The following is a 27,455-nucleotide window of genomic DNA, read 5'->3' as shown; positions in this document are numbered from 1 at the left end:
GTTGTCCCATTACGATAACTGAACAGGTGCCTAAAGTTGCCCTTGTTGGGGATGCTTTTGGTAAGAATTTGGCATGACCTAAAGCAGAGGGCGATCAGGCGAGAGGAGTGCACACAGGACAGGGTGCTCAGACAAGCACTGAGCTGGGATCTCTTACACACACACACACACACACCCACCCACCCATACCCATACCCATGCAGGTCACAAGGGATGCCTCTCTATATCTCTATAAATAAACTTTGAAAAGCTAGTTAATAAGACGTTGGTTCAAGTATGGATTCATTACTGTGTTATTAGCAGTTTCCTTGTGGGATTTCTTTAATCAGCAAATATACTTTTTAAGTTGCCAGAAGATGTTCTTAGTAAGAATCTTTGCCTTGTGCACTCAGCAGTGGACTGTGGGCCATCCAAGGCAGGCTGCTCTTCCCCCAGCCAGGGTTAGGGTATCACAAATGCAAACAAGAATTTTAATGTAAATGACATATTTGGGCATGCAGATCGTCCTCTCACACACAGTCACTGTCTCCTAAGCCTTCAGATGTTGTGAAAGCCTGATTTGTCCCTCTTTCCCCAAGAGCTCCATAGTGCCACAGCCACTGCCGCCTCTCTGGTTCACCTCCATGCCCTGTCCTTTTTCACTGGTACCTGATCTTATCTCTCTTCCTTTCCCTAATGGATGATGAGTCTTTGAGGAGAGCAGACCCTAGGGCTCTTTTAATCCTTTCCTAAAGTGGCTCCTTGGCTGACCTGACCAGCCTCTGCCAGAGGAGCTCAGTCCTTGGAGGCCACAGCCGGGGGGGACGAGTCATTATGGTGGCGCCTCTCTGCTGCCTGGTCTCTGACGGTGGCTTTTCTCTTCCCTTGTAGAGTTCCCGGTGAAGAATGTGATGGGATCAGTAGCATGTCTGCGGAGAGCGGCCCTGGGACAAGATTGAGAAATCTGCCCGTAATGGGGGATGGACTAGAAACTACCCAAATGTCTACAACGCAGGCCCAGGCCCAACCCCAGCAAGCCAACGCAGCCAGCACCAATCCCCCACCCCCGGAGACCTCCAACCCCAACAAGCCCAAGAGGCAGACCAATCAACTGCAATATCTGCTCAAAGTGGTGCTCAAGACACTATGGAAACACCAGTTTGCATGGCCTTTCCAGCAGCCTGTGGACGCCGTCAAGCTAAACCTCCCTGTGAGTAGCTTGGGCAGGACCCAGGGCCGAGTCGAGTCCTCCAGGTCTCCTACACTGCTTCTAGGGAGGACAGGCTCTCTGGCAGGGTAGATATAACACTTTAGTTGTGAAAGCAGGGGGCCTACCTCTGAATTCTAGCACCCTCAGTGTCTTGGAGTGAGTGGTTTCAGCAGTCCTGATGAATAGAGAGGGGAAGGACGGAGGATGTGCTTACTGACTTAAGCAGTAACTGATTTCTTAGAGATTAAGGTGAAGGAATTCTTGTAGCTTTCCTTTCATTCCATGGGGAGCTGAAGTGGGAGCACTTGGGGGTCTGGCTCCCCTTCTCAGGTGTGATTGGCTGACCCAGTAGCTGCAGTTGGTCAAACCGTGTGGTGGGGGGCTGGCTTGGTGCAGGAGCATTCCTCTTCTGGTACTGGCACCATCATCACCCAGAGCATGGGGCAGGAAAGGTAGTGGATTATCTCCCAGGAGGCAAATTCATGGAGTGGGGGATATGGGTACAGCTTTGCCCCATTGGCTCTGCGTACTGTCATGCCCACCTGCCCCATCATGGCTCCACTGCAGTGGTTCTTGTTCATTTCTACCCCCCAACCCCGCTCTTCTCTCTCTGGAGAGGTTTCTGTTTGCCTACGTCCATAACAAATGATTTTGGGAACTCAACTTGTATCCCTAACTGAGCCTCGGGGAACAAATGGGATAAATGTTTTAATTTTTCTTTTTCTTCAAAGCATCAAGGACTGATTGTCTTTAAAGTACCCACTACTGTTTGCCAAGTCCCACCCATACACCCCCATCCCCCTGGATGAAGGATTGGGATTAGATAACCCAGGTGGGGGTTTATGAATGCTAGAGCTGCACAGCTGTAGGAGCCTCAGCCTCAGCCTCTGCCAGGTGTCTAGTTTCAAGAAGGATGAACGCGTCGGCATGACCCTTTCTGGCTTGAAGACCACTGTATCTGTAACAACTGTCCAGGACAGTACTACCTGTCCACTGAATGTGTGTCATGTGCACTTAGAGGAAGAGAGTCAAGAAGGAGTCACTGCAAGTCTGGGTCATGGACTGGCTCAGGAAAAGGGATGGAGGCAAAAGAGGTTCCTTACCAAATCTGGGCTTGAGAAGCTACTCTCATTATTAACCATGACATGGAGTAGAGGCAACTGACCTGTCACTGGGAAAGGCTCTTAAGAGAGCTTACTACACTGGTCTCTGGCTGAGCCAGCTGTGCATGGTCCACAGGTGAGGGTGACCTTCCCAGAGAAAATGCAGAGAACAGGAGAGAAGAAGCTAGGGGTGGAAACCAGGGATGCCCTCTGCTTTTAGGGCACCAGAGAGAGGCGGGGCCCTACAGAGGGGAGCCAGGAGACCCACCAGCAGACAGCAATCCCCAGTGTCTCCACATTGGAGGCTACAGGGAGGCCAGAGATGAGGATTTCGACCTGACCCTCCTGTTGGCCTTTAGGAGGGCATTGGTGACCTTAGGAAGATGTGACGCAGAAGTAGAAACCAGATTCTCGACGGTGTGAATGAGAAGGTGAGGACGGGAAGCCATCATTTTAAGAAATTTGGCTTTGAAGGGAAAAGGCAGCAGGGCCAGAATGGAGGGGTTGTTTTGTACAGAATGACACAGGGGGCTGAGAAGGTGAGACAGAAAAGAAAAGGGCCTGGGGGACGTGAGATCTCAAGAAGTCAGCATCCCAGCCTGCAGGACAGACATGGGGGAGGGAGGTCTGTTAGGCCAAGAGCTTTGGGAGTTGGAGCTCATCTCTGAAATAGAAACCGGACTTCCCAGCAGTACAGTGTGAATCCCCATCTGTGACTGTTGACATTACCCTCAGCAGCTCTGACATAGGAAGGAGAGACCAATGGACGGTGGCACTGATCTGCTATCTTCGGAGAGGTGGGAATAGTGAGGAGCAGACCCAAGGGTGGGGGGCTGATTAGCTGGGGGCAGTGTCATGCTAAAGCCCAGTTTTTCAGGTATCCCTTCTTCTAGGAGACATTAATAGGGCCACCCAAGAAAGAGTTCCTCCTTTTCTTCTAACATCTTCCAGATCTTTGCCTGCATTTTGGCCCCTAGTCCCTGCTACACATTTCACGAGGATAATGCTTTCAAATTCAGTAACGTGTGGTTAGACAGACTTGCTACTGAACCTACTTCTCCCTTGTCAGTCCCTTTAGTCTTCATTTCACCACCTTCCTTCTGCTCTGCCTTCAACCACTGTCCTGTTTGCCCATGAACTGGTTAACACTGTGGCCACTCCAAGCACCTGACACTATTTTAAGAGATCTCTGGCCATATAAAATAAAATCCAAATTTCCACTGGGTCAGTTACATTTGGACCTGGTTCTCTTGGGAGAGATGGTCAGAGCACAATATATAGAAAGCCTGGTTCATTCTTTGGAGCCTCGCAGCCTCCTTTTCAGGGTCCCGAGGGCTGGGATTTGTGCCAGCCCTTACATGTAAACCAGTGGCTTTTGTTTCTTTTGGGTGTCAGAGCAACTCAAAACCTCACACCCCCCAGCTCCCCTTTCCAGCACTGCCCACTACCGTTCCTGGGCAGGACTTGGTACTTGCTAACAGATAGGCCTGCCCCTGGCCATTGGGCTTCTTCTTGGTCTTGGTTCTGATACCTCACCCAAGCGTAATTATGAGGTTCTTGGTGGGGCTGGTTGGCTGTATGCAGGTCCCCCTGCCTGGCATTCTGGTTGTTTTTAAGAGTAAATGTTTGGTTTTAGTATTCTAGATTGAGAAAAGCTTTGGTGATAGTAGAGTGTTTGATCTGAAGGGCTTTAGAGTGTCTGTGCCTATCATCTGGCTTCTTTTGTTTGGCACTTGTAGAGTAAGATGTGAAGGTTTGAGGAGTGGGTCTGTTGGTTTTTTAACTAAAGATTGTGATGGCTATGCAGATTCCTCACATGGTAGTTAACCTGGTTAGTTGTTAGTCATTCCGGATACTAATGGATCCTTAGTGTAGACTGTGTGCAAGTAAAAGAAGTAGGAGTCTGATGAACTTAACTAAAGGTGGAGGTCTGCTCTGTGGTACATCAGTGTAACAGAAAGCAAGGGGTCCCATTATTGGTGGACTCAACTGCTGGTTCCATAGGAGCTTGTATTTTATGGATGCGTAAAATTTCGAATGGTGAGGAGAAAGTAAAACCTGCCACAGATGGTTTTACTAGATAAGGACTTCTTTTTAAAGGCTATATGTTCTCCCCATTATTTACTAAAAATTGAAGGATATTTTAACATCAAAAAAATGGGAAGACCTAGATCTCAACAAAGACAACCTGTTCCAAGACAGTGCTGTTGGCAGACTTGCACATTTCCCTCCAAATTACCACCCAACATTTGGGAATCCTTTCCTGGTCCACTTTATCTTGGGGTCTCCTTGAGATTGTCACTGACGCCATGGAAGAGCTGGCTGTGTACCTGTGGAGTGACCTGGAGTGAGATCCGCAGGTCCACCTACGATGCCTTGTGGCTGCAGAGGTGACACTGGCCTTTTGCTCTCTCTGCTCTCCAGGATTACTATAAGATCATTAAAACGCCTATGGATATGGGAACAATAAAGAAGCGCTTGGAAAACAACTATTACTGGAATGCTCAGGAATGTATCCAGGACTTCAACACTATGTTTACAAATTGTTACATCTACAACAAGGTGAGATGTGGGTGCCAATGTCTAGCTGCCCTGTGGGGAAGGAGGAGGAGGAAGAGGCAGGCATGTCTGGAGCCCAGGAGTGGGGATGCTGGGACAGGTGGGATTGGAGTCTGGCAGAGGAGACCCTTGCAGGCAGGGATAATAGAAGCTGTGGTCTTGCCTGTGACCGGCTGTTTCTTGCGGGGAGAGGGGTGCTAATATGTTTTATTTCTGAGCCATCCTTGTTAGCCTGAAGCATGTGCTTCTGATGCCCTTGGGATTTTGGTTCTTGAGCATGTTAGTAGAGCAGGTGTGAGAAGGACAGTGACAACTTACTAATTTAAAAAGTCCATTTGGGTGATAGAAATTGTCAGGAAGAAGGCTATTAAAATGTAGTTGTGCAAAGTTGTGCTCAAACAGAAACCTTGATGTGGGGGTGGGGGGGGCGATGGGGCCCACCACATCTGGAACTGTGGACATGACCATTGTCAACTCATGGCCATAGAATCGAGTGTCCCCTGATCTTAACACTAGACCTGAAGATCACTTCTTAACCCAGTAGCCAAACCTTTCGGCTCGGCTATGCCATGAAGCCAGATCATTTATTTACAGTTCAGACCACAGATGTGATTAAAACCAACCCTTTCAAATAGAACGGCCCTGGAGGGAGACACTATACAGAACTCAGCTTTTGACCTCTGCTGGTGTAGTGGGTAAAATTGCCCAGAAGAGATGGGTAGGTGAGTTTCTTGAAGTTTACCGCATTTTTAAGAGTCTCAGCTCTCACCACTAGGTTTAAGTGACAAGTGCACAGGCAAGGTTCTCAGTTTTGAGATGAGTGGGGAACAGCATGTTACAGAGGAGGGGACAGTGGGGACCTATAAGCAGTGTGAGATGGACATTGCCCCCAGCCCCAGTGAGCTGTCTTGGGAGTTCACTGGGGAACATGATCAGAGCCCTGCTAATGTATCTGTGGTAAATTCTGTGTAATTCAAGTATATCTAGTGAAGTTGAATTGTGTCAAAAGAGAGGCCCTAATGCAAAGGAGGGCCCCTGTCTGTGATTGGCAAATTATTAGATACTTAAGGCATTAGGATGATTTCTCAGGCAGATCAGAGCTTAAAAGACTAGAGAGGGAGGTGCTGGCTTAGCAGACCTGAGCCTCTGTGATGCCTGGTAGTATAACTGTTGTGGCCCTTTGGGGTTCAGCTCAGGGACCCTGAATATGATGCTTTACTTTGGGGTAGGGGTGGGTGCCTAGCGTGGGGAGCTCTTGCTCTGTCTAGAAAGGTGAGAGGACCTTCTGACCCTCACCCCACGTGTCTTTTCCAGCCTGGAGATGACATAGTCTTAATGGCAGAAGCTCTGGAGAAGCTCTTCTTGCAAAAAATCAACGAACTTCCCACGGAAGAAACGGAGATCATGATAGTCCAGGCAAAAGGAAGAGGACGTGGGAGGAAAGAAGCAGGTAGGGGGCCCCCAGCATTGTCTCACACTGAAAGAGCAAGGAAACGGCTTTGTTTCTCCCCAGTCTTTGTGAGCCTCCCCTAAAATAGAAATAACTGAGCCCTGCCTTTCTGATGAACTTCAGTTAAGAAGAAAGTGTAACTTTTTCAAGGCCTTTTTAAGTTATTTGAGTTCTTCTCCACTCTGCCAGTGCCATTGATAGTCTCTGCTTTTCCATTTTAGAGAAAAGAAATGAACCTGACCAAAGGCAATTATAACTAATACCCCCATCCTAGAATCTAGAGGTTTATTATCTGAAGTATCTTAATGTGCTTGTGTTGGAGCCATGCCTGCTTTTTGGTGCCAAGGCTTCTGTAGTCGAGCCTGCCTTGTTTATCTCAGCACCCACCTCAGCGTCCTGCATCTTGCTCTCCATAGCTCTGTGCTGCAGGATGATGACGCTGTGTGCTCTCAAGAGCCAGCTTTTGCCAGGCTTCCCATCCTGCTCAGAAGCAGTGACTTCAAGGGAGTAAAGGTAGTCAGCTGCCCTGCAATGCTGAGGGGTAGCCAAGGAGAGCTGGTCTCAAAGGTCACCCCTTAGCCACAGAATCTGCTGAGAGGCATCCAGTCTCCTTACAGCCAAAGAGCCCTGCCTTGCCTCCCTGGGACCAGGGGTTTGGTCTGGGCCTTGTGTGTCTGAGCTCACCCTCATAGCTGCAGGGAGGCAGCAGCCAGCTAACCTTCCCCGTGGCTCAGAGTAGCAGGGGCTTTGCCAGTCTCTAGAAGCCTTTGCCATGGCTATTGATACCAGGCCCCTGCCAGGAACGCTTACTCAAAGGCACTGCTTCTGAGAATGAGGACATAGCTTCCCAAAAGTACCAAGGAATGTTTTTCTGCTCTTCGCCCGCAGTCCTGGTGCTGATTCTCAGCGTGTTTCCTGCTCCTTTAGCCTGGGCCTTCGTGCATCCGAAGGGTCTTTGTGCCTGAGTGGGAACTTGCAGCCAGGACTCCCCTCCAGAAGTTCTGCCAGAGCTTCCGGGCAGGTGGACAGACTTGGCTGGGGTTCACGCTGTTCTGTCTCTTAGGCAGATAGTTAAAGTTAACGTTGTGTGTCCATGAAGATATGTGCCCACCACATGTGGCAGTGTCCCTACAAGGTCAGCCTGCATGTGTCTCACTGCCTAACCACCTGTCCCTTTTATGATTGGTAGGGTCAGCAAAACCTGGCGTCTCTACGGTACCAAACACAACGCAAGCATCGACTCCTCCACAGACCCAGACCCCTCAACAGAACCCTCCGCCCGTGCAGACCACACCTCACCCCTTCCCTGCCGTTACCCCAGATCTCATTGTCCAAACCTCTGTCATGACAGTGGTACCTCCCCAGCCACTGCAGACTCCCCCACCGGTGCCCCCTCAGCCACCACCCCCACCTACACCAGCCCCCAGCCCGTGCAGAGCCACCCGCCCATTATCGCGGCCACCCCACAACCTGTGAAGGTGAGTGTCTCGTGCATGCGTGTCCCGTGTGCGTGCGATCAAGCCTGACCACTAGGTGTCTCCTGCCACCTCACCTACCCCCCTCCCTCCCCACACACACACAGACTCACTCTCCATAGCAGTGAGACTTGAGACTTACAAGAGACAGTTGCCATCTATGCCAGTGCTTCATGCAGAGCCTATTCCGGCTCCCAGGGCACCTGTGGTGGTTTTGGGGGAATCTTGCTGTTTTTAAGTCCCAATAACCCAGAAGCTGTTGCCCTGCTGCTGACCCAGAGACACTCAAAGAGTTACTCTTCCTGGGGGTTGCTGGCCCTTCCCGTTTCTGATTCAGATTGTGCATCTGGGTGAAGGCTGGCTAAGTAGTCTCTGAAACGTGCCTCCCGTAGTGGCCAAGTGGCAGGCTTGGCTCTGGGAGGCCCCTGGCCATTAAACAGGAAGCTGCTTCAGGAGGTTTTATTGACCTCCAGTGAGCAGATCCTGCAGTCAGTGGTACACATTCTCCTGCCCCTGATAGGGGCATGTCCTACCTGCAGAGCAGAGTAGTGGGACATGGTTATCCCTTTCCCTGGGAGGATTGGGACCCTAGGAAGGACCTGGCCTCAGGAGTGACTCTGAGGGCCCACTATGCTAGCTGCACCCTTGACAATGTTGTCACACATGTGCTCTTAACAGACAAAGAAGGGTGTTAAGAGGAAAGCAGACACCACCACCCCCACCACCATCGACCCCATTCACGAGCCACCCTCACTGCCCCCGGAGCCCAAGACCACCAAGCTGGGCCCCCGGCGGGAGAGCAGCCGTCCCGTGAAGCCCCCAAAGAAGGATGTGCCCGACTCGCAGCAGCACCCAATGCCAGACAAGAGCAGCAAGGTCTCGGAGCAGCTCAAGTGCTGCAGCGGCATTCTTAAGGAGATGTTCGCTAAGAAGCACGCTGCCTACGCCTGGCCCTTCTACAAGCCCGTTGATGTAGAGGCCCTGGGCCTGCACGACTACTGTGACATCATCAAGCACCCCATGGACATGAGCACAATAAAGGTGGGCAGATCCCCTTGGGTCCAGGAGAGGCTTTGGGAACTGTGCTGCAGCAGCTCTCTAGACTCTTCACCAGCAGAGTTTGGTGCCCTGATTGGAACTGGGGGACATGTTTCTAGACAAAGTGGCAGTTTTGATCACAGACAGCAGTGTTGCCCCCACATCTGAGGACAGGCCCTCCTTGGTTTTGGGACTCAGTGTCCACAGTCACCTTGGACATGATAGATGCTCCAGGAAAGTATGGGGGTTGGTGACTTTGCCAGTCTCTCTGTGTCATGGGGAGGGCCTTGATGGCTTCTCTGGTAGGAGGCACACAGTTGCTATCATTTTCACTGTTGTATTCTGAAGCTTTTTGGTTTTGATTATTTTAAACTTTTTTTGCATTTTTCTCTTGGGTGTGGAGTAAGTCTGCCCAAACATGGGACGAGTTCCTTTTGATATGTCCTCGTCCCATGTCACCAAGGCAGGTGTACACCCAGTTAGAACTGGACCCAGACCTCCCTTTCCAGTTTTGGCTTAAGCTCTGCCTCTGGATTCTGTGTCCACTTGCCCCTTAGTCAGGCACAGTGACCCCGTGGGTGAGTTTGCATCCTAACAGGGCAGTTCCGGCCCTGAGACTTGCTGTTGAGTATCTCTTTGTCTGTCTGATGCTGATAACTAGGGTGACGCTCTCTCTCTATGTCTGGGTTAAACCCTTGAGAACACCGGCTTGCTCCTGCAGGCAGCTCTCCTAGCTGCTGCCTCCCATCGGCAACGGCAGACACAGCCTGTCTTGTCTTTTCAGTCTAAACTGGAGGCCCGTGAGTACCGCGATGCTCAGGAATTTGGTGCCGATGTCCGGTTGATGTTCTCCAACTGCTACAAGTACAATCCTCCCGACCACGAGGTGGTAGCCATGGCCCGCAAGCTCCAGGTAAGGCTCTGGGAAGCTCTGGGCATGGTGGCCTGTGGCAGAGCAGGCTTGGCTCCTGGGTGGGCCAAGCCTCTGGGCTTTTGCAGGTTTTATCTCTGTCACTGGCTTTGGTGTAATGCCATGTGCTTTGGAAGAGTGGACTCAGTCATGATAGCTCATTCATTTCACATTGGGATGGTTTCATTATGTTTAAAGAAGCGGGGTTGGGTTTGGTTTTAGTCTTAGACATTTTGTTTTGGGGTGTCCCATTAAAACCCCCCACCCCACACACACAACTGCATTCGGTTGCCCTTGGCCAGGAACGTTGTGCTGTTCGTGGCTCAATCTCTTCTCTGAAACAAACCTGTCTCAGGTCGACAGGGGACATTCTTGCCAGGTAGACATTTTGTCACAGTTGTGAGCAAAAGTAACTGCTTAACTATGGGTATTTCTTCACAAGAGTGCTGAAGCCTTGGTTTGCCTTCCAGCTGCAGGGCAGCTCTTTCTAGGTGTTCTGTGTAGCCATTATGCCCTAATGAGTGGGATCTGTGGCCCCTTCAAGTGGATCTGGGCGGCACGGGACGGGGCGGGTCGGCAAGTTCTAGCATAAACGTGTGAGTTAAGTCCACATTCTTATTTTTTAAAAAGGAAAATATGTATACCCAAATATCAACAGTTAATATAGTTGGCTAGAAAGATCAGGGGTGAAAAATTATGGAGAATAAAGCCAATATTTAGTACTGTTATAATTGTCCCTTTTTTTTTTTTTTAATCTTTGAAATTATACATATAACACAAAAACTTCCTGCCGTCACAAGGTGCAGGCACTCTGGCTGGTTTAGTCTACACATGATGGCTGGGGTGGGACTTCCTCATACCTGGCTTTCCCAGCCATGTGTGAAGTGCTTCCAGGGCAGAAACTTCCAAAAAGCCTTTGGCATCTTGTGGATCCATGCCAGTCAGAGCTCACCTGAGCCCTGCTGCCTGCCTGTCTCCTCTGTTAGTGCCCCATGTTGTCCCACACTCCCCAACGTCGTAGTATCTCCTACCTCCTCACTGGAGCCAAGGCATGGTTACCTCTGTTTTTACACATAGCCCCTGTCCTTATCAGGGGCTGCCTTGGGGTTCGAAGGATGTGTCCTGAGCTCTCGGGGTTAAAAAAAAAAGCCTTACTGGTGTGGACCTGCCTGTTATTTAAATGAACACTCAGACTTGAAGGTTTTTAATTTCTGCTTGTTTTAGTTTTATTTTCTGTAAGTTTTTTGGGGGGTGGGGGCAGCTCCCTTCATTTGGTGCAATCTGTTGGGCTCTCTTTACAGAACTACTGGTTCACTACTTAAGCATTTCTCATCCTCCAAGGAGCTCAGACTTTATCATTTCACTGTAATTCTTGTAGGTGACCACCAGGTGGCAGTGGTGCCCTCAGTGCTGCACCTTAGAATGACCTTCACCCCCTCACAGCCTTCCTTCCTGGAGGACTGAGGGATAACTTTTGTCCAGATTGATACCCACACCCTTTATTTGCTGTCATGCAAACAACCAAAATAAATTCTCTGCCAGCCCCAGAGATTGCTATTTTGAACAACTTTATTTAAGAAAGCATCCCTTAATATAGTCTAGCTTATTTTTGTGTCTGTTTTTGAGGGGCTTTTTTGTTGGTTTTTTGTTTTTTTTGTTTTTTTTCATTTTTCTCCTTCCGGGAGTGGTGCAAGCATGCCTAAACATGGGGTTTATCCATAGCAAGGCCACTGATAAGCTTGCTACACAGCAGCCTCTTCCTAAACATTGACTCCCAAGTACCAGGCTGGACTGGACGAGGTCCTTGCCTTCAAGGAGGGGGTAGTGCCCAGGTGGGCCTCTCAGCATGGGACTGCCTCCACCCCCAGCCAGCTTTGCCTGCTGCAAGATGGGTCACCGTGTTGCTGAAAGTAACATGCCAGGAGGGTGGGGGGGGCATCTGTTCAGTGGCAGAGTTGATAAGGTGAGCTTCTCGTCTGGAAGACAGTTGCCATGTTTGTGGCATTTCAGGCTTTGTTTTTCTCTCTAAGCTCTTGGATCATCGTGGTTTAGATGGCTGGATTCCCCAGAGGGGAGAGAGAGGAACAAAGCCCCAGCCCTTGTTTGCCTTTGTAAGAGGTATTGGGACCTACAGTTTCTTAGTTAGGCTGTGCCCAAGGGCTGAGCTTTACCCAGGAAGTTTGATATAGGAAAGGATTCACTTTGTTTTCCTCTTCCAGCCTCTAAACTCTGGACGTTTGAAAACCCACATCCTACTGCCTGGCAGCTGTGGTCATAAATTTCTGGGCTCAGGGTTTCCCCAGGAGTCCGGGGGTAGCTTGAGACCAGAGCTGTGGTGGTGCTGCCCTTTATCTTCTGCTCTGTTGTGAAGTGAGGAGTAATTTAAGAAGTTTACCTGTGTGGATTACCAGCTTTATTTCAAGAAAAAGTGCAGATTCAAGGTGGTATGCAGTTGTTTTTACAGTAAGGAAAAATTTAAACGGAAGAGTGTATTGGGATCTTGAATTAGATCTCAGAGACAGGAAGCTATTGAGGGGTAAGTGTGTGTGTGTGAGTATCTTCCACTCGGGCTGCCACCCCCAGTACCTGGTACCTAGTGGGCCTCTTACTGCCTGTGTTTCTTGGCCTCTCCACCCTGGGTGTGGCCAAACCCCACAGCAGTATCCAGCCTTGGCTGAGAATGGCCCAACGAGGCCACACTTTCTTCCAAAAGAATCACAATGTGGCCCAGATTCTCGAGGTGAGGTACAGATGACGGCATGTCAGGCCTGGAAACTAGGTCTTTCTTAAGACACATAGTAAGCAAGTGCCACCCCTCATTTCCTCAGCATCCCCACAGGGAAGAAACAAGGGTAGTGCTGCCTGGCAGCTGGGAGGGGAAGCTGGGCCAATGGACAGGTGGCACAAGACAGCTCTCACTTGGTAAAGGGTCACCTCCCAGCAGCACTGAGTTCTGGGCCCTGCCTGCCACCCTTGTCCCTTCATGGGGTCCTGACACCCTTACTCCTTCTTAGGCACACTTCTCTAACCTGCTCCCTGCTTCTTGGGAACAGGCTTGGCTCCTCTTGATGATTTTGCGGGTCACTTGAGGACCTGAGCATGCTCATATCTAGGGCACAATGGACAGGAAGGGTCTTACTTCCCTTCCAAGGCCTCTGCTCTGGTGTGAAGCACTCATCCCTGGCATCCTGGGCAGTGATGGTCTCTGGTTGCTCCTCCCAACTTCTTCATTGCCTTTAAACGTGCTCCAGGGTTTCTATCTGAATAACTTAGAAAAGTGTTTCCCTTTTGGTACTTAACCAAACCACTGAAACAGCAGAGTCCAGGCAGGCACCTTGCTAGGAGGAGGAGCTATCTCAGGAAGCTGAACTGAGTGGTCTGGAGTAGAGGGGACAATTGCATAGGATGCCTGCCCTGCCGCCCAGGGAGAGGGGAAACTGGAAGCTGTATTTCCAGAGACATCAGGAAGGCTTCTAGGGCCAGCTCTGTTGAATGTGCTCCAGTTTAAGACAGCAGCCTTGACGCTTGACTCTGTGCCCTGCTGGACGTCCTGGGCTGGGCTGCTCTCTGAAGATTCTGTGATGTGCCATGTTGACTGACTTATTTAAGGCTTAAAGCAAGTTCCCAGATCCTGCTGGGAATCCAGCCATGTTCTCCGCTGCTGTCCTTTGTCCTGAGTCATCACTGGATTTCTGAGGATGAAGCCCTTGGGGTAGGGAGGGTCTTGCCAGCTGGTTGGTGAGGCAGCACATAGCTGGACCCCTGAGTGTTCAGGCAGAGCTGCAGCCCCATCCCCCAGAGCTCCATGACCCCAGAGTCCCATCAGGTTCCTGAATCTTAGAGTTGGAAGTCTAGGAGTCTCCTAGAGTAGGATACTGAGTTCAGTAGCCCTGTGGCCTCTGATTAGGTCGCTTATACCTCACAAGGCTAGCACCCCACATCCATTGTCTTGTACCTTCTCAGCCTTGTCTGGTATGCCCTGGAGGCATCTCAGCCAGTAGCATGGCTGTGCTCAGTTACATACCTCAGAGGTGATCTGAGGAGTGGGGAGGCAGGCATAGACATGTGCCCACTGTGCAGCGGTGGCTCAGCCTCCTTACTAGCTGCAGGCTCTGTGCTGGGCACAGTTTCACTGCACGGCCTTTGCACATGCTCTGTCCTGTGCTTGGAATGCTTTGTAAAACTGCAGACCCCGCCTACTCCCTGTGAGAATGTGAACTGGAAGTGGGCAGAGCCTCCTGTTTTGTTCCTGATGCCTGGCCTCAGACATCTTCTTTGGGCGGCTGTCGTCTATCTTACCTAGACTGTGCCTCCCAGAGAGTGCGTGCCAGGCCACGTTAAGAGTAACTATTTCCTTAATGTGAAAATTGAAAGAGAATTGGCAGAATTGCTATCGGGGGGCCCTGGATGGCCGTTCACCCTCGTGGCAGGGAGAAGGTCACTGTTGGCCCAGTCCTCTTTGACCTTCCTGTTTGCTTCCTATTTAGTCAGCCCCAGCAGCCAGTGAGGCTGTGGAGATGCTGGGCCATGGCCCAGCCACCCTCTGCCCACATGCCTCGACACCCAGCAACCCTGACAGGCACAACTTTCCCTCCTCACCCAGGATGTGTTCGAGATGCGCTTTGCCAAGATGCCGGATGAGCCCGAGGAGCCTGTGGTGGCTGTATCTTCCCCTGCAGTGCCACCCCCCACCAAGGCTGTGGTCCCGCCCTCATCCAGTGACAGCAGTAGCGATAGCTCCTCGGACAGTGACAGTTCAACTGATGACTCTGAGGAGGAGCGAGCCCAGCGACTGGCCGAGCTCCAGGAGCAGGTGAGGGCATGAGCATCCCTATCCACAATCGCCCCAGAATCCATGGACTAAGCAGTCTCAGAGGTCTCCATGAGATGGCTGTGGCTCCGAGTCCCAGTAGGAACAGAATTCCCAGTGGTGCCCTTCTGCTAAGTCACAGGCATGTTGGATGTACACATACACACAGTATATGTAGATGGGGAGAAATGGCTCTTCTCTGGGCAGAGGTGAGGCTTCTGGATCCTTCCAGTATCTGGAAGGAGGCCAAACCAGGATGTCCTCTCCTGGGCTGCATGGTTTCTCTGCTCTCTACAAGTCAGTCATCAAGCCCTTTGTGCAAGTGTGTCTGCACACCTGCCCAGCCTCTTACGGCCCAGTATAGCCATGGGGTTCAGCATCTGTTTGCTTAGGCAATTCTTGGCCACCCTTGGAGTCCAGGACCTGAGTGGGCATGGACACTTTGGAAATCTGGTGGGATAGTAGGTCACGGAGCTGAAGGCTAGCTTCTTTCCTTGTCCTTGGGTCCTGATGCCTGGGGGTTCACGCCGAGACCAGGGTGTCATGCATGTGTCCTGCCTGTGTGATCCACAGCTCAAAGCCGTGCATGAGCAGCTTGCAGCCCTCTCGCAACCCCAGCAGAACAAACCAAAGAAAAAGGAGAAAGACAAGAAGGAGAAGAAAAAAGAAAAGCACAAAAAGAAAGAGGAAGTGGAGGAGAATAAGAAAAGCAAAGCCAAGGAACTTCCTCCCAAAAAAACCAAGAAAAACAATAGCAGCAACAGCAACACAAGGTCTGTGCCCTCAAATACCCTGTGGGAACCCCACCTACCCCAGTTGTAGAGTGGCCGCCTCTGCTCTTCTCCCTAGAATTGAGCTTTTGGTGCTCGCTGGGTTTGTCAGGTGGGATGGGGGTTTGGGTGGCAGATGGCAAGAATCACATGCACATGGCAAGGACAGGCCACAGCAGCCCATTTCCTCTGAAGACCAGCCAGGTAGGAATGTGGAAGCCCCCAAGTCCCCAATGAAGGAGCAGATACCCAGCTTCCCAGGGGACCAATTCCTGATAGCATCTGCACTTTCCTTCGTAGCAAGAAGGAGCCAGCGCCCATGAAGAGCAAGCCCCCTCCAGCGTATGAGTCAGAAGAGGAGGACAAGTGTAAGCCCATGTCATACGAGGAGAAGCGCCAGCTCAGCCTGGACATCAACAAGCTCCCAGGCGAGAAGCTGGGCCGTGTGGTGCACATCATCCAGTCTCGGGAGCCCTCACTCAAGAACTCCAACCCCGACGAGATCGAGATTGACTTCGAGACCCTGAAGCCGTCCACCCTGAGGGAACTGGAGCGCTATGTCACCTCCTGTTTGCGGAAGAAACGGAAACCTCAAGGTGCCCTTTGGCCCCCTGGGGTGGGGTGGGGGATTCCCAGCCAAGGGAGGGTGAGCCAAGTTTTTTCCTCCTGCCTTTCTGTCCCAGAGGCCCCTTTGAGCACCTCAAGTAATTCCGCCTCCCAGAATCAGCCCTTTCTGCAGGCTTTTTCTCCAACGATAGAATCTGTGTCCTTGCCATAGACTCCTCTGGAGGGTCATGACATCAGACTTGACCCTGGGCTGTCAGTACCTTTCTTGATCTCTCTGACTGGTGGCCTTCTGGGACCCACCTGCACCTCGGTATCCTAAGCCTTGCTCTGAGCAGCAGCTGCTTTCATCCTCAGATGCTGCCAATGCGTCTTCCCCCAAAAGCCATCTCCCCTGCCCCTTGAGGGGCAAAGCCAGGAAGAAAGACCTTAGGGTGGCTCGTCGCCTGCATGCTGTCCTCCTCTAACTCAGCATGGCTCCCTCTCTGAGTCTTCCAGGCAGCTCTTTCATGTTACAAGTACCTTGTTTTGGCTCAGCTTTTGTCTTAGGACCAGTAGGACTTAGGATCCACATCAGAGCATTGCACACAGCCTTCATCCCAGCCTAGATGAACTCCAGAGGGTCCTCGGGCCCCTCCCCAGGGCTCTTTCCTTGTCTTGATTTGTCTCTGGCTGTCATGTCCCTTTGGGTCTTCACTTACTGCCAGAAAAGTCTCTTGAGAGAGCCCTAGCCCAACAGTTCTCATCTTGAGGAATTCCCTCCTGCCTCTCTCTAAATCCTGATGAACCTTGCAGAGGGGAATCTGAGAGATTAAGGATGGGGGACCTTGAAATTCCAGCATAAGTCAAGTTTTTGGTTAGTAGGCAGTAGGCTAGCATCTTACCGCTGTGAAATGTAGGGCTTGTCAAGGGTCTTGGTCGATCACAGCCAGCAGTCAGGAAGCACTCTGGCTCATGGGGCACAGACTCCCCCCTGACCCTTCTTCCGGGCAGTGGGATTGGCCTAGGCTAAGAGCAGCCCCTAACTCAGGCCCTGCCTGACACAGTTCCTGTTGCTTTATTGCAGCTGAAAAAGTGGATGTGGTTGCCGGCTCCTCCAAGATGAAGGGCTTCTCATCCTCGGAGTCAGAGAGCACCAGTGAGTCCAGCTCTTCTGACAGCGAAGACTCCGAAACAGGTTAGGGTCCTACTCAGCGTCTTGTCAAACTCCTGCCTGTTCCCTGCATCATTTCGTCCTGTGTCCTGGCTGCAGAGACCAGCTGTGGTCATAGGAACTATCTGGCCATCCTGTTAACCCTCTAACTGGGGTAGTGAGTAGCCTGGCACCTTGTTTTCTCCCCTCATTACACCCCCATGGCCTGGATTGGTGGGGTGGATGAGTGACTGTGGGTGTTGCACTGCAAGGCCCTGTAGGGAGCAGAGGGGGTGAGCAGATTGGGTATTGTGGCCCAGATGGTGGCATTGATCTTAGTGTGACCCTGCCGAGCCTCATGGTCTTTCATGCATTACAGTCAATGGAGTACGGCTGTCCCAGGTAATGTGCTTCAGCAGGTTTGGAGCAGCCTACTACTGTTGGCCCTGCTGTCACTGGGCTCAAGGCACTGCCATCTCCTCAGAGTGTGTTCACTGCTGTATTGGCTGCTCCTAACTCTGCGCATACTTGGACATACGTGTCCCTGCGCCTCTAACTGTTCTGTTCTTTATGCTCCATGGGCCTGCATGAGCTTTGGCCGGGGAGGTGGGGCAGGTGGAGATGCTGGAAGCTACACAGTAGCTGTGTGCTTTCCTGATGATTCTCAGGGGAGCAGCTGCTCAGACTGACACATAGAGGCTAGGGAGAAAGCTTGGCAACCAGAGTGTGCAATGTGGTGGAGCCGTCTGTCTGTGTCCATAGGGTGGCCCCTGGACAAGTTTAGTTTTATCAGCTAAGCAGACAATCTGCAGATCACCTGATAGCAGCTCTGGAGCCTCAGCCCGTCCCTCCAGGCAGATGGCAGTTTGTGTGTCCACAGTGAGAAACGGGTGTTTGGGCAATAAAGCCTCCTGTCCCATCTCCAGTATTTTATTCTAACTTAAACTACAAGCTCTGCTTAATCAATTCATGTAAATAATGTGACCTCATAGTACCAAGGAGGTTTGAGGATCACTTGTAGCAACTGGAAAGAGCTATGTAGCTCCAAGGCGTCCACACACAGGTCCTCGTGTGGACTCAGCCTGCCTCTGTCTGGGGAAGCAGAGACCTCTGGGCCTTGTCACTGCTCCTCTTCCCTTTTACAGAAAGTATAGTTGCAGGCTCACCTTGGGACGGGGCATCTCCAGGACTCCAAATGCTGGATCACCTCATTTTTAGTGGGCCCAAATGAGATGAAATTTATTAGGCCATATTCTGTATATATTGAGCTGCTGTAAGCAGAGACTGCTATGGGCAGTTAGCTAGCCATCTCTGTTGCCATCCTTTACCCTTTTATCATTCTGTCACCCCCCATTGCTGTTTTATCCATCAGCCAGCAGGGGTTGCTGTACCCCATGTCTGCCAGAGAAGGGCTGCCCCACCAGGCTGCTGCTCTCGGCAGGGTAAATGACCATGTTCTTGGGCCCAATTAGTATTCCTGGTGGTTGCTGACCTCTCACTTTGAGTGCCAGCCACACCTTGGGTTTGCCTTCTCTCTCGGGTTCCTAGCAGGTTGCTCCTTCTAGGAGTTTCTCAGTCTTTCTCCTAAGGTTCTGAGCAGTCAAAAGAAAACTTTAAAAGCTGAAACTGGCAGGAGACCTGGTCATTGAAACACAGCTTGGGAGAGGAGAAACTGCTTTGGCCAATATGGCACCTTAAGGGAACTGTAACGGTGTAACGGTAGCGTTCGTTCCTGGCCCCCAGGATCCTCTTCAGGGTGCATTTGCTTTCAGCAGGAACTATCCTGGGCTCCCGAATGCCTGCACCCACCTGCTGCTGCCTCTGTGGGGCAGCCGTGACGGCATTTCCAGCAGCTCTCTGCTGCTGCCAAGATGTTTTTATTTTTTCACATTTTCTTCTTTTAAAGAAAGTGGAAAGATTGTGCAACAAGTAATCTGAGAGTCCTGGGAACAGCTGCCTTGGCGGGAAGGAGGACGAGGTTTACAGTCTTGGAGCTACAGGCACCCAGGCTCCAGCAGTCCAGAGGCCTCCAGCTTGTCCCTCTTCCCAGGCGCACCCTCCCCACCTTGGGTTTTTGAGGCTCCCTTTTGTCTTTGTGGTCCTGGCTTTTACTTTCCCATCATTGTGCACTGGAGAGCTCTGTCGTGGGCCAGCTGGGGCTTCTGCTCTCTGGGTTTGCACCTTGCGGCTCAGATGTTCCAGGTCCCAGGGTGGGAGCCTGTGCTCCTGCAGTACTGAATGCGGCCATCACCACCCTGTCCCGCACAGGCGACTGCACTCGCTTTCTGGGTAGCTCTTCCAGCAGCTGCTCACACTGGGTCCATGGAGCCAGGCAGCCCTGATTTCTGCAACTAGTTATAAGCAGTTCCGCCTTGAGGGGGGGTGGGGCAGAAGGGGCATTGGAGGTATTTTCCTTGGTCTTTTGGGGCTTAAATTGTTTTGTTCTCCTCGTTCTTATGTTTTCATTTGGATTAGAGCTGAAATTCCTGAAAGGGCCTATTTTTGTCACTTGTATTAAGTAAGGGTTAGTTCAGCCAGCACAATCCTGAGACATGAGTCACCAAAAGAAACTGAACAGAGGCACTAAATTGGGGTTGGGGGTGTTAAGTGGGCCCATCTGGCTGCCGTCCCCAGACAAAGATGCCAAAGACAGCTGGGACACGGGGCCGGTCCTCAGGGCTACGCTGCAGTTCAAGGAGGCAGTGTGCTCACAGAATTGGGTGGGGCACTACTTTGCCCACGAGGTCCCAAGCCACCACGTTTCCCCCACTGCTCAGCAGTACACACCACTATTAGCTAGTTCCTCTATATCCTCCAAACCCAGCTTTACTTGGGTTGTGGTATTTTGTTGAGATTCATTCTTGATAAAGTCTGAATCTGTTCAAGGGTTCAGTGTTGGGAGGAGGGAGCAGGTACAAGTGCCACCCTCCCATTGCCCTTAAGGCGTCTATAGATCTTAGCCGGGCAGGCTGCAGGTCAGTTCCCTGGTTCTCCCTTTCCACTGCTGTTCCTGGTGGGCTATAGGCAGAGCTGTGGCCTCCCTATCACCAGCACTGGGATCACATCTGCCTGGCTTGTGAGGCCAGGGACGTCCTAGGACTCTTCGTCCAACTTTTCTCCTATCACAGTGCCCATGTCTGGTTCTTTCTGGGTGGAGGTAGACACAGCTCATGTCCCTCTCAGGAAAAACCCCTGTCCCCAGCTACCTGGGCTGGGACTGGGGTTCGGGGAGGTGTGGAGCGGTTCTCTTGGACTTGGCCTGGTATTCTAGTTGTAGTTACAGCAGAAGCACACTCTAGCTATTTTAGTCTCCTCATTTCCTTTTCCCAGGATTGGAACATGTGGGTGTTTTTTAATAGCTCTGGGGGGAAAAGGAATGCTTGATGTTTTGGAAAGATTTGAGCTGGAAAGTGCAGACAAAGGCCATGGGGCATTCTTTCCAGACAACCAACTTCAGCTCCCGACCCTTGAGGTCTCTCAGAGACTTGGTCCTGGTAAATTTTGGGGGCCTGCTGCTGCTCGCTCTAAGGATGTGCTGCTTGCTTTCAAGGGAAGGCAAGAGGCCCCTAGTGAGGGGTGGGTAGGCAGAGACTTGGAGGACCAGGCTATAGCCAGTCTGCCCACTTCAGCAGGTTGACCCTTCACCCACCCACACACACAGGGTTCAGAGCTGGTGGGATTCTGGGACTCTCTGGGTGGGGCCAGCCTTGTGGAATGTGCCTTGAGTGAGAGGCCGACTGGTGGGCGGGTTTTTCCCATGCGTGCATTGGGGGACCACGGGCGTGCAGTGTTGGTGCATCCATGACTCCAGCAGTAACATCTGCTCTGCAATATGTGGATGGGAATGACCCCACACCTCTCCCGAATCAAGGGGTGCCGAATTGGATGCCCCAGAAAAAGAAAGGATGACTTTTCTCTTTATCCTGTTTTTATTTTATTTTTTCCTCCTAAACAGTGTCTGTAACTGGTTTCTCTTTTTATGATTTGTTTTTTGTTTCTTGGGGTTTGTAGGAATGCAAAGGTGAAGTGTTAGCTGGGTCCTACACCCAGGAGCCTCTGTCTTGGGGGTTTTCTTCCTTCCATCCAAGCCCTGAGGGAGGGCTCCCACATCAGCTCCTTGCAATGGACAAGGTGCAGCAAAGCAGACCCAGAAGGATAAGCTCAGAATCATTGGGGCCTAATGGCGTGGCATTCCAAGCTGGCCTACAGGATGTTGGCAAGTAGGACAGGCAGGGACCTTTCACATTCAAAGGCTGGTAAAGGAGATGCCATTGTGCACTCTGGGCACACATGGAAGCAGTTCTGTTTAGAAGCATAAACAGGCTTGGGGTGGTTTTAGAGATATCTGTAGTCTTTCTAAGGGGATGATGGGTCTGCCCCTGCTCACAACTAGCCAGGCTGGGACAGGGCCTCTAGGCTCCGGCGCCGTTCTCTGGTGCCCTGTCAGTGAGCAGGGCACAGGAGGCTGGCTCGGTCTGCAGTTCTTCTATTCTTGTTACTTGAATGGTACATTCCACACCATTTCTCTCACACTGGTTTCTCTCTCCCTCTATGTAGGTCCTGCCTAATCATTGGACACGGACTCTTAATAAAACGGTCTTCAGTTCCAGATTCCTTCCCAGCAAGCTCTAGCTTAAGTCCATTTTCTTCCGTGAAAGGGACAGGACTCCATCAAGTTATGGAATTCTCAGAGCCCTGGGCCTGTCCCCAGGGTGCATTAGTCATGTCCATCAGAGCAGCACACGCCTAGTCCCGCCTCTGGGAAGGCTGCCTGCCTGGCCGGCCGCCCGGGCCTCCTGTGTACAGACTGCCTGGCTGTCCTGCCCAGCCTCCCTGGTCGTCTGGGCTCCTCTGGGTGGGTGGCATCTCCCAGAGAGTGATGACAATCCTCCTGCACACACATACGTGTGGTGCTGCTCCGTGTGCAAGTCCCCATCACAAGTATATTTTCTCTCTTTCGATCCCTCCATCTTTTTCTGGGACTCTGGATCCTAACCACTTCCCTCCTGGACCTGGCAGTGACGTTAGCCCAGGGGAGATCTCATTCAGCCTAAGGAAGAACACTCTAACATCTAGAGCTTTCCCAAGTGAGGAACAGGGGCTGTCCCTCAGGATTCCTTCTCTGGTGGCCCATGTGGCTCAATCAGCCAGAGGCCATCACCAGCCACAGCTGACTCATAGCCCCCTGGAGTCAGTTCTTCCATTTTTTTCCCCATTGTTGCCTATTGGGCATTTTTCCAGCTTCTTTGGTCTCTTCTAAAGTCACATAGGGAAAAGACCTCCTGGGCTGCCTTTTGTCCCTCCCAGGTGATTAGAAGCAGGCTGCAGTGGGCAGGAGCTGTTGGACAGGCCGCTGGTGAGGGCATTCAGGGAGAGGAGCTGTGTAGCCAGCTGACTGGCCACTGGAGCCCATCATCTGTGCCTCCAGAGGGGTTGAGATCTGGGGTAGCAGGCAAGAAAGGGCTCTCAAAAACTGGCCAGTGATGAAGGTGTCAGAGCCCTGGACCAGCTCCCTTCACATCTCTGAGGGGTGTGGTCAGTGGGAGCACCCTCCTAGCCTTCAGTTCTCTGGAACCATGGCAGCTTCCGGGGATGGGGCAGGCCAGGATGGCTGCATCATCCAAGCCCCGTAAGACACTGAATAGGCTTTTCGCTCTGAAAATATCACCCCTTTTTTGGTCATGAATCCAGCATCTCAGCAGAAAACTGCCTTTCAGGGAGTTTTTTTGGGGAGGAGGTTGAGCATTTGTTTTGTTTTTTACCTGTAATTTGTGCGTACTTCAAGGCCTGTCCGTCTGCTGGTATCTCGAAGCCAGCCTTCTGGAACTGGAAGCGGACCTGAGGAGGTGCATTTTACCATCAGCAGGCCTAAGCATCTGTAACTGCCCCAGATTGACCTTGGCCTTGGGTTCTAGTTCCTGCCCTTCTAGAGCCTCTAGGGTCCTGTAGTGATGCTTAGAGTCCCAGGCTGCTCCCTAGTCCTCTTGGCCGGTCGGCTTCCAGTCAAGTTCCATTTGCCAAACAGACTATTTTGAGCTGCCCTTTGGCCTATGCATGATGTATTCCCAGTGCAGCTCTGCCTGGCCAAGGCCAGGGGGCTTCATGCCTGGAGATTCCCACAGGACAGTTGGGAAGCCGCTGGCATTGTCTTTCTGGGAAGATTCTGCCGTCTTGGAACAAATGGCAGCCTGGATTCCCACAATGTCGGCTGTGTGCCGCTCCACCCCTTCCCACACGCTTGCACCTGGTCTGTAGCCACAGGCCTGCTCTCCTGCGGGGTCTTTGTACTCTCGTTGTCCAGGGATCCCGTCCTTCTTTCTCGTGGGGCTTCCATCTGGCAGAAAATTTGATCTTTAGACTCGAGCTTTCACCAGTGCCCGGTACCCCAGGAACAGAGCAGAGAGCAGTGCCCACTTCTTATCAAAACCTCCTGTGCACGGCCAGTGGAAGGTGCCAGGCCTCAACACACCAGCAGGCTGTGGGGCCCAAGCAATTGCTGTCAGGTGGGCGGCCCGGGCGTCCACTGGTACAAGGCTTCCCAGTTAGTTCAATTGAGGGGCTCTGTGCCTCTTCCCTGCCCTTACCCTCCATCTGTCTCCCTCCCTTGAGGTGGGGGGTGGGGAAGAATCAGTGTTTTAATCAGATTTTACAAAAACGTTTTCATTCTTTGTACAATTACCATCCTCTGTAAAGATGACATTTGTGTTGAGTTCAAGATTTTCATGGAATAAAGATCACACAGTACTTGAGGCCATCTTCATGTAACCCTTTCTAGAGAGTTTTGTGTGGGGGTGTCTTGGGGTTGGTGTGTCGTGAAGCCGTGTACTTCCTTTTTTTGTCTTCCTACCACTCCAACACGAGGCTCGGGCCATGTGAGCCAGACGCGATATCTCAAACAGGCTCCAGCACCCTTGATTCCCACCGCCAGCTCCTTTGGTCCTGTGGTCCTGGAGGTGTCCTATGTGCCTCCCAGCTTCTCTCTCACTCTAGGCCTACCCTGCCCGTCATTGCCTCGGAGCCCTAGGGTCTCCTGGTCACCTCTCGAAGGCAGCCAAGATTTGTTCCCTGGACTTCCCCCCCCCACCCCCCAAGGGCCCAGAGATAGTGACAGCTCAGAGCCATCGTCCCTCTTGTAAGATGGGAAAAACAGTACTTCCCCAAGACCATGAATGAGATGGCAGTGGCCATCCTGGAGCTACCCAGTTCTCCCCATGAACGTGTCTCTCCCTGGTCAGAATTCCCACTCCATTGGCCCCCTTCTCTTCCCCAGTTCCTCCTCCTGACCCCCAGCATAAGCAGCTACCCCAGCCTCCCTCAAGCTCCAGTTTCTGTTAACAGAGTCAGTGGTAGGAGAGGAAGCTGGTTTATGAGGAATATGCCTGCCTCTTCCACTTTCTTGGCTCAGTGGCCTCTCAGTGCCAAGCTTTCCCCCAGCGTGTACAGGATCCCTTTGGTTCTGAGGCCTCTAGCCTCTCCAATCCAGTGCTTCCCCCAGCTCCAACCCTACAGCTATCAGATGCCCAGTGACCATGATCCTGCAGCCCGCCCTGCCACAACAATTCCCTTTTGTATGTCTTACCCACAAGAGTGTTCCTCTCCCCAGATTTCCTGCTGTGGCCTAGAGTCCTGAGCCCTGTATCCTGCAATCTCTTGTGTCCCAGTATGGGGCTGGGCCTACAGTTCCCATGTCCCAGGTGTCCCCAGTTGCTGCCATTTGAGAATGTGTCTCTAGCTGCTGAGGTTTGTGTCGCTGTCTTGTCTCTTGCATGGAGTGGTGAGCTCTTGCAGGGCACGAGGTCCTTTCTCATTCCTTTTGGTGGCACTTGGCAACCTGAGGCCATGTGCCTCACAGAAGCTTAGCATGACCCTCCATGAAGCAGCTACAAGTGGAGGTAGCCCCGCTTTTGGCAAAGCCTATGTCTTCTGACCCCAGCAGCAAGAGCCCAGCACCCTGGCGAGGAGCTCAGGGGATACCAGGCAAAGATGACAGGAGTCCAAAAGGCACCGTGGGTCCCAGCTCTCACCTGGTGATTGGCAACTTCATCATTTCCTAGCCCATGAGCACCAGCCAGGCCTCTCTCCCTCTTGCATTTGCACACCAGTGGGGTTTGGTGAGGGGTATCCAGCTGGCAAGTTGCCTAGCATAAACTTCTGGAATGGGGATATGGGGTGGGAGAGTACTGGCTGTTGTATACTTCTCAGCCATGTCCACACAGCGGTGACAACAAACTGTCAACCTCTGAGGAACTAGGGCACACACTGCTTTCTCCCTGCAGCACATATCCACTGTGTCCCAACATGGAGTTTCTCTGAGGCCAGTCTCCTAAGAGGAAGGGAACATTGAGCACTTCCCGTTTGTTCCTGGTAGTCCAGGGGAGGCTGCCCGGCCTGCCTTTTTTCTTTGCTCCTGTGAAGTGCTCACACTTTGGCCTTCCCACATATCAGCAAACCTCCTCCCCTGTCATGGCTCTGGCCAAGCCTTGGCCCACACCAGCGCCACTGTCTGTTTCACCCCAACTCGCACATCTGCTCCCCCTGGGGGGTTGGAAAGGAGCATACCTCCCGGTGTTGGAGGCAACTGCGTGGCTACTTTACAGCTATGTGACCCAGGGCAGGTCCCTTAACTTTTCTGAGCCTTGCTTTGCTCATCTGTCAAATGGATGTGATCATTTTGAACACCACAGTGGTTCCAAGACAAAGCAGGTTGGGCTGCAGACACTCGGGTCACTTTAATGGCCTCTGACCAGCAAGTAGGGGTGATGTTGGGCAAGGAGGTCTCCATAGCTCAGCCCCCAATGCCCCAAGTGTCATCCTTTAATGGAGCTGGAGGTCAAGAGCTGGGCAAGGAAGCTTTTCAGGCACGGTCCTTGCTAAGAAAAGCGGCAGGCGAATGGGTAGGTGACACCCCACACAGTCTCTCACTGTCACCAGCCCTTCTGAATTTACCCTGTTTTCTCCTGGCTCTGCATCCAAGGCAGCTCAGTCTTCTCCAGGCCTCACTACCTTTTCTTTTCTCTGCAGAGATGGCTCCGAAGTCAAAAAAGAAGGGGCACCCTGGGAGGGAGCCGAAGAAGGTATGTGGTTTCAGGGGTGTCCTCCCTCAGGAGAATGGTGGCTACCTGCCTTTGTGGGCTCAGGGAAAACCTTGGGACTGGCCCAAGGGGTTCTCCCTTCCTGACATCAGTCTGTGTGTCTGTCTTATCTGTCTGTAGCACCATCACCACCACCACCAGCAGCTGCAGCAGGCCCCGGGTCCCGGGCCCCAGCAGCCCCCGCCACCTCCCCAGCAGCCCCCACCACCCCCACCTCCCCAGCAGCAGCAGCCACGCTTCCCCACCACCACGCTTCTATGCCGTAACAGGTTACTTCCCACGTGGCGCAAAGCCCCAGCCCCACCCTTCATCGCTGCCCAGGTACCCGTCCTGGAGCCCCAGCTCCCAGGCAGCGTCTTCGACCCCATTGGCCACTTCACACAACCTATCCTGCACCTGACGCAGCCTGAGCTGCCCCCTCACCTGCCCCAGCCGCCTGAGCACAGCACTCCGCCTCATCTCAACCAGCACTCGGTGGTCTCTCCTCCAGGTGAGCTGCAGCTATGGCTGCCCAGGTGCGGGTAGTCCCTTCCCAGCCTGGTCTCAGCACTCTTGAGACTGGGCGCTTGGAGCTAAGTTTGTAACCCCTCTTAACCTAAGTTGACTAAGGGGATGTCAACTTTCCAGGGCCATTGTGGAAATTACATAAGATACCTCAGGATAGGTTTCACAAAGAGTGAGTGCTTTGATGCAGAAGATACTGATTCAGTTCTGCTGGGCCAGACATTGTGATATGAAAAATGATGTGACTCCTTTGCAGTTCCCAGTAAGGTGTCAGGGGACACACACTCATCCCAGAGAGGAAGGTCGCATAGGGGAATTTAGGGCAGGCCTGCTCCGAGGCCTGAAGGGCAAGTGTGATGGAGAAGCTGGAGGGAGGAAAGTGGGGTGCAGAGCACAGGACGGGTTTGACCCTAGTGGGGCCTGACCCTGTACACGTCCCTGGTTTGTGTCCTTCCTCTGGAGCTAACCAGAAAGTTGAGGGTGAGGAGAGAGGGCTGGTTAGAGGGAGACGGGTAGGAGGTCAGGATGGAGTAGAAAGGCCAGGCTGGGGCCCGCTGGAGCCTCACTGCCTCACTGCTGCACTGTTGTGTCCTTCCAGCTTTGCACAACGCTCTGCCCCAACAGCCATCTCGGCCCAGCAACCGAGCTGCCGCCCTGCCCCCCAAGCCTGCCCGGCCCCCAGCCGTGTCACCCGCCCTGGCCCAGCCTCCCCTGCTCCCACAGACCCCCATGGCCCAGCCGCCCCAAGTGCTGCTGCAAGAGGATGAAGAGCCACCCGCCCCTCACCTCACCTCCATGCAGATGCACCTTTACCTGCAGCAGCTGCAAAAGGTGCAGCCCCCTACACCTCTACTCCCTT

General features: G+C 52.3%; 1 protein-coding gene across 1 annotated transcript in view; it reads left to right on the top strand.

Annotated features, from left to right (window-relative positions):
* The first annotated feature begins 870 nt into the window (after positions 1–870).
* BRD4 (bromodomain containing 4) overlaps positions 871–27,455 on the top strand; it is a 32,077-nt gene continuing 5,492 nt past the window's right edge. Inside the window, 14 exon segments of the mRNA XM_039867642.1 lie at positions 871–1,189; positions 4,717–4,854; positions 6,166–6,301; positions 7,491–7,718; positions 7,721–7,779; positions 8,455–8,817; positions 9,599–9,727; positions 14,328–14,537; positions 15,108–15,307; positions 15,605–15,900; positions 16,935–17,045; positions 26,022–26,074; positions 26,213–26,582; positions 27,195–27,448. Coding sequence (XP_039723576.1) covers positions 905–1,189; positions 4,717–4,854; positions 6,166–6,301; positions 7,491–7,718; positions 7,721–7,779; positions 8,455–8,817; positions 9,599–9,727; positions 14,328–14,537; positions 15,108–15,307; positions 15,605–15,900; positions 16,935–17,045; positions 26,022–26,074; positions 26,213–26,582; positions 27,195–27,448 — 2,832 coding nt within the window. The 5' untranslated portion in view covers positions 871–904.

The sequence above is a fragment of the Pteropus medius genome, unplaced genomic scaffold, assembly GCF_902729225.1.
Source record: "Pteropus medius unplaced genomic scaffold, Ma_sr-lr_union100, whole genome shotgun sequence".
NCBI lineage: Eukaryota > Metazoa > Chordata > Mammalia > Chiroptera > Pteropodidae > Pteropus > Pteropus medius.
Note: the sequence above shows the minus strand (reverse complement) of the source record. Positions and strands in the feature narration are given on the sequence as shown.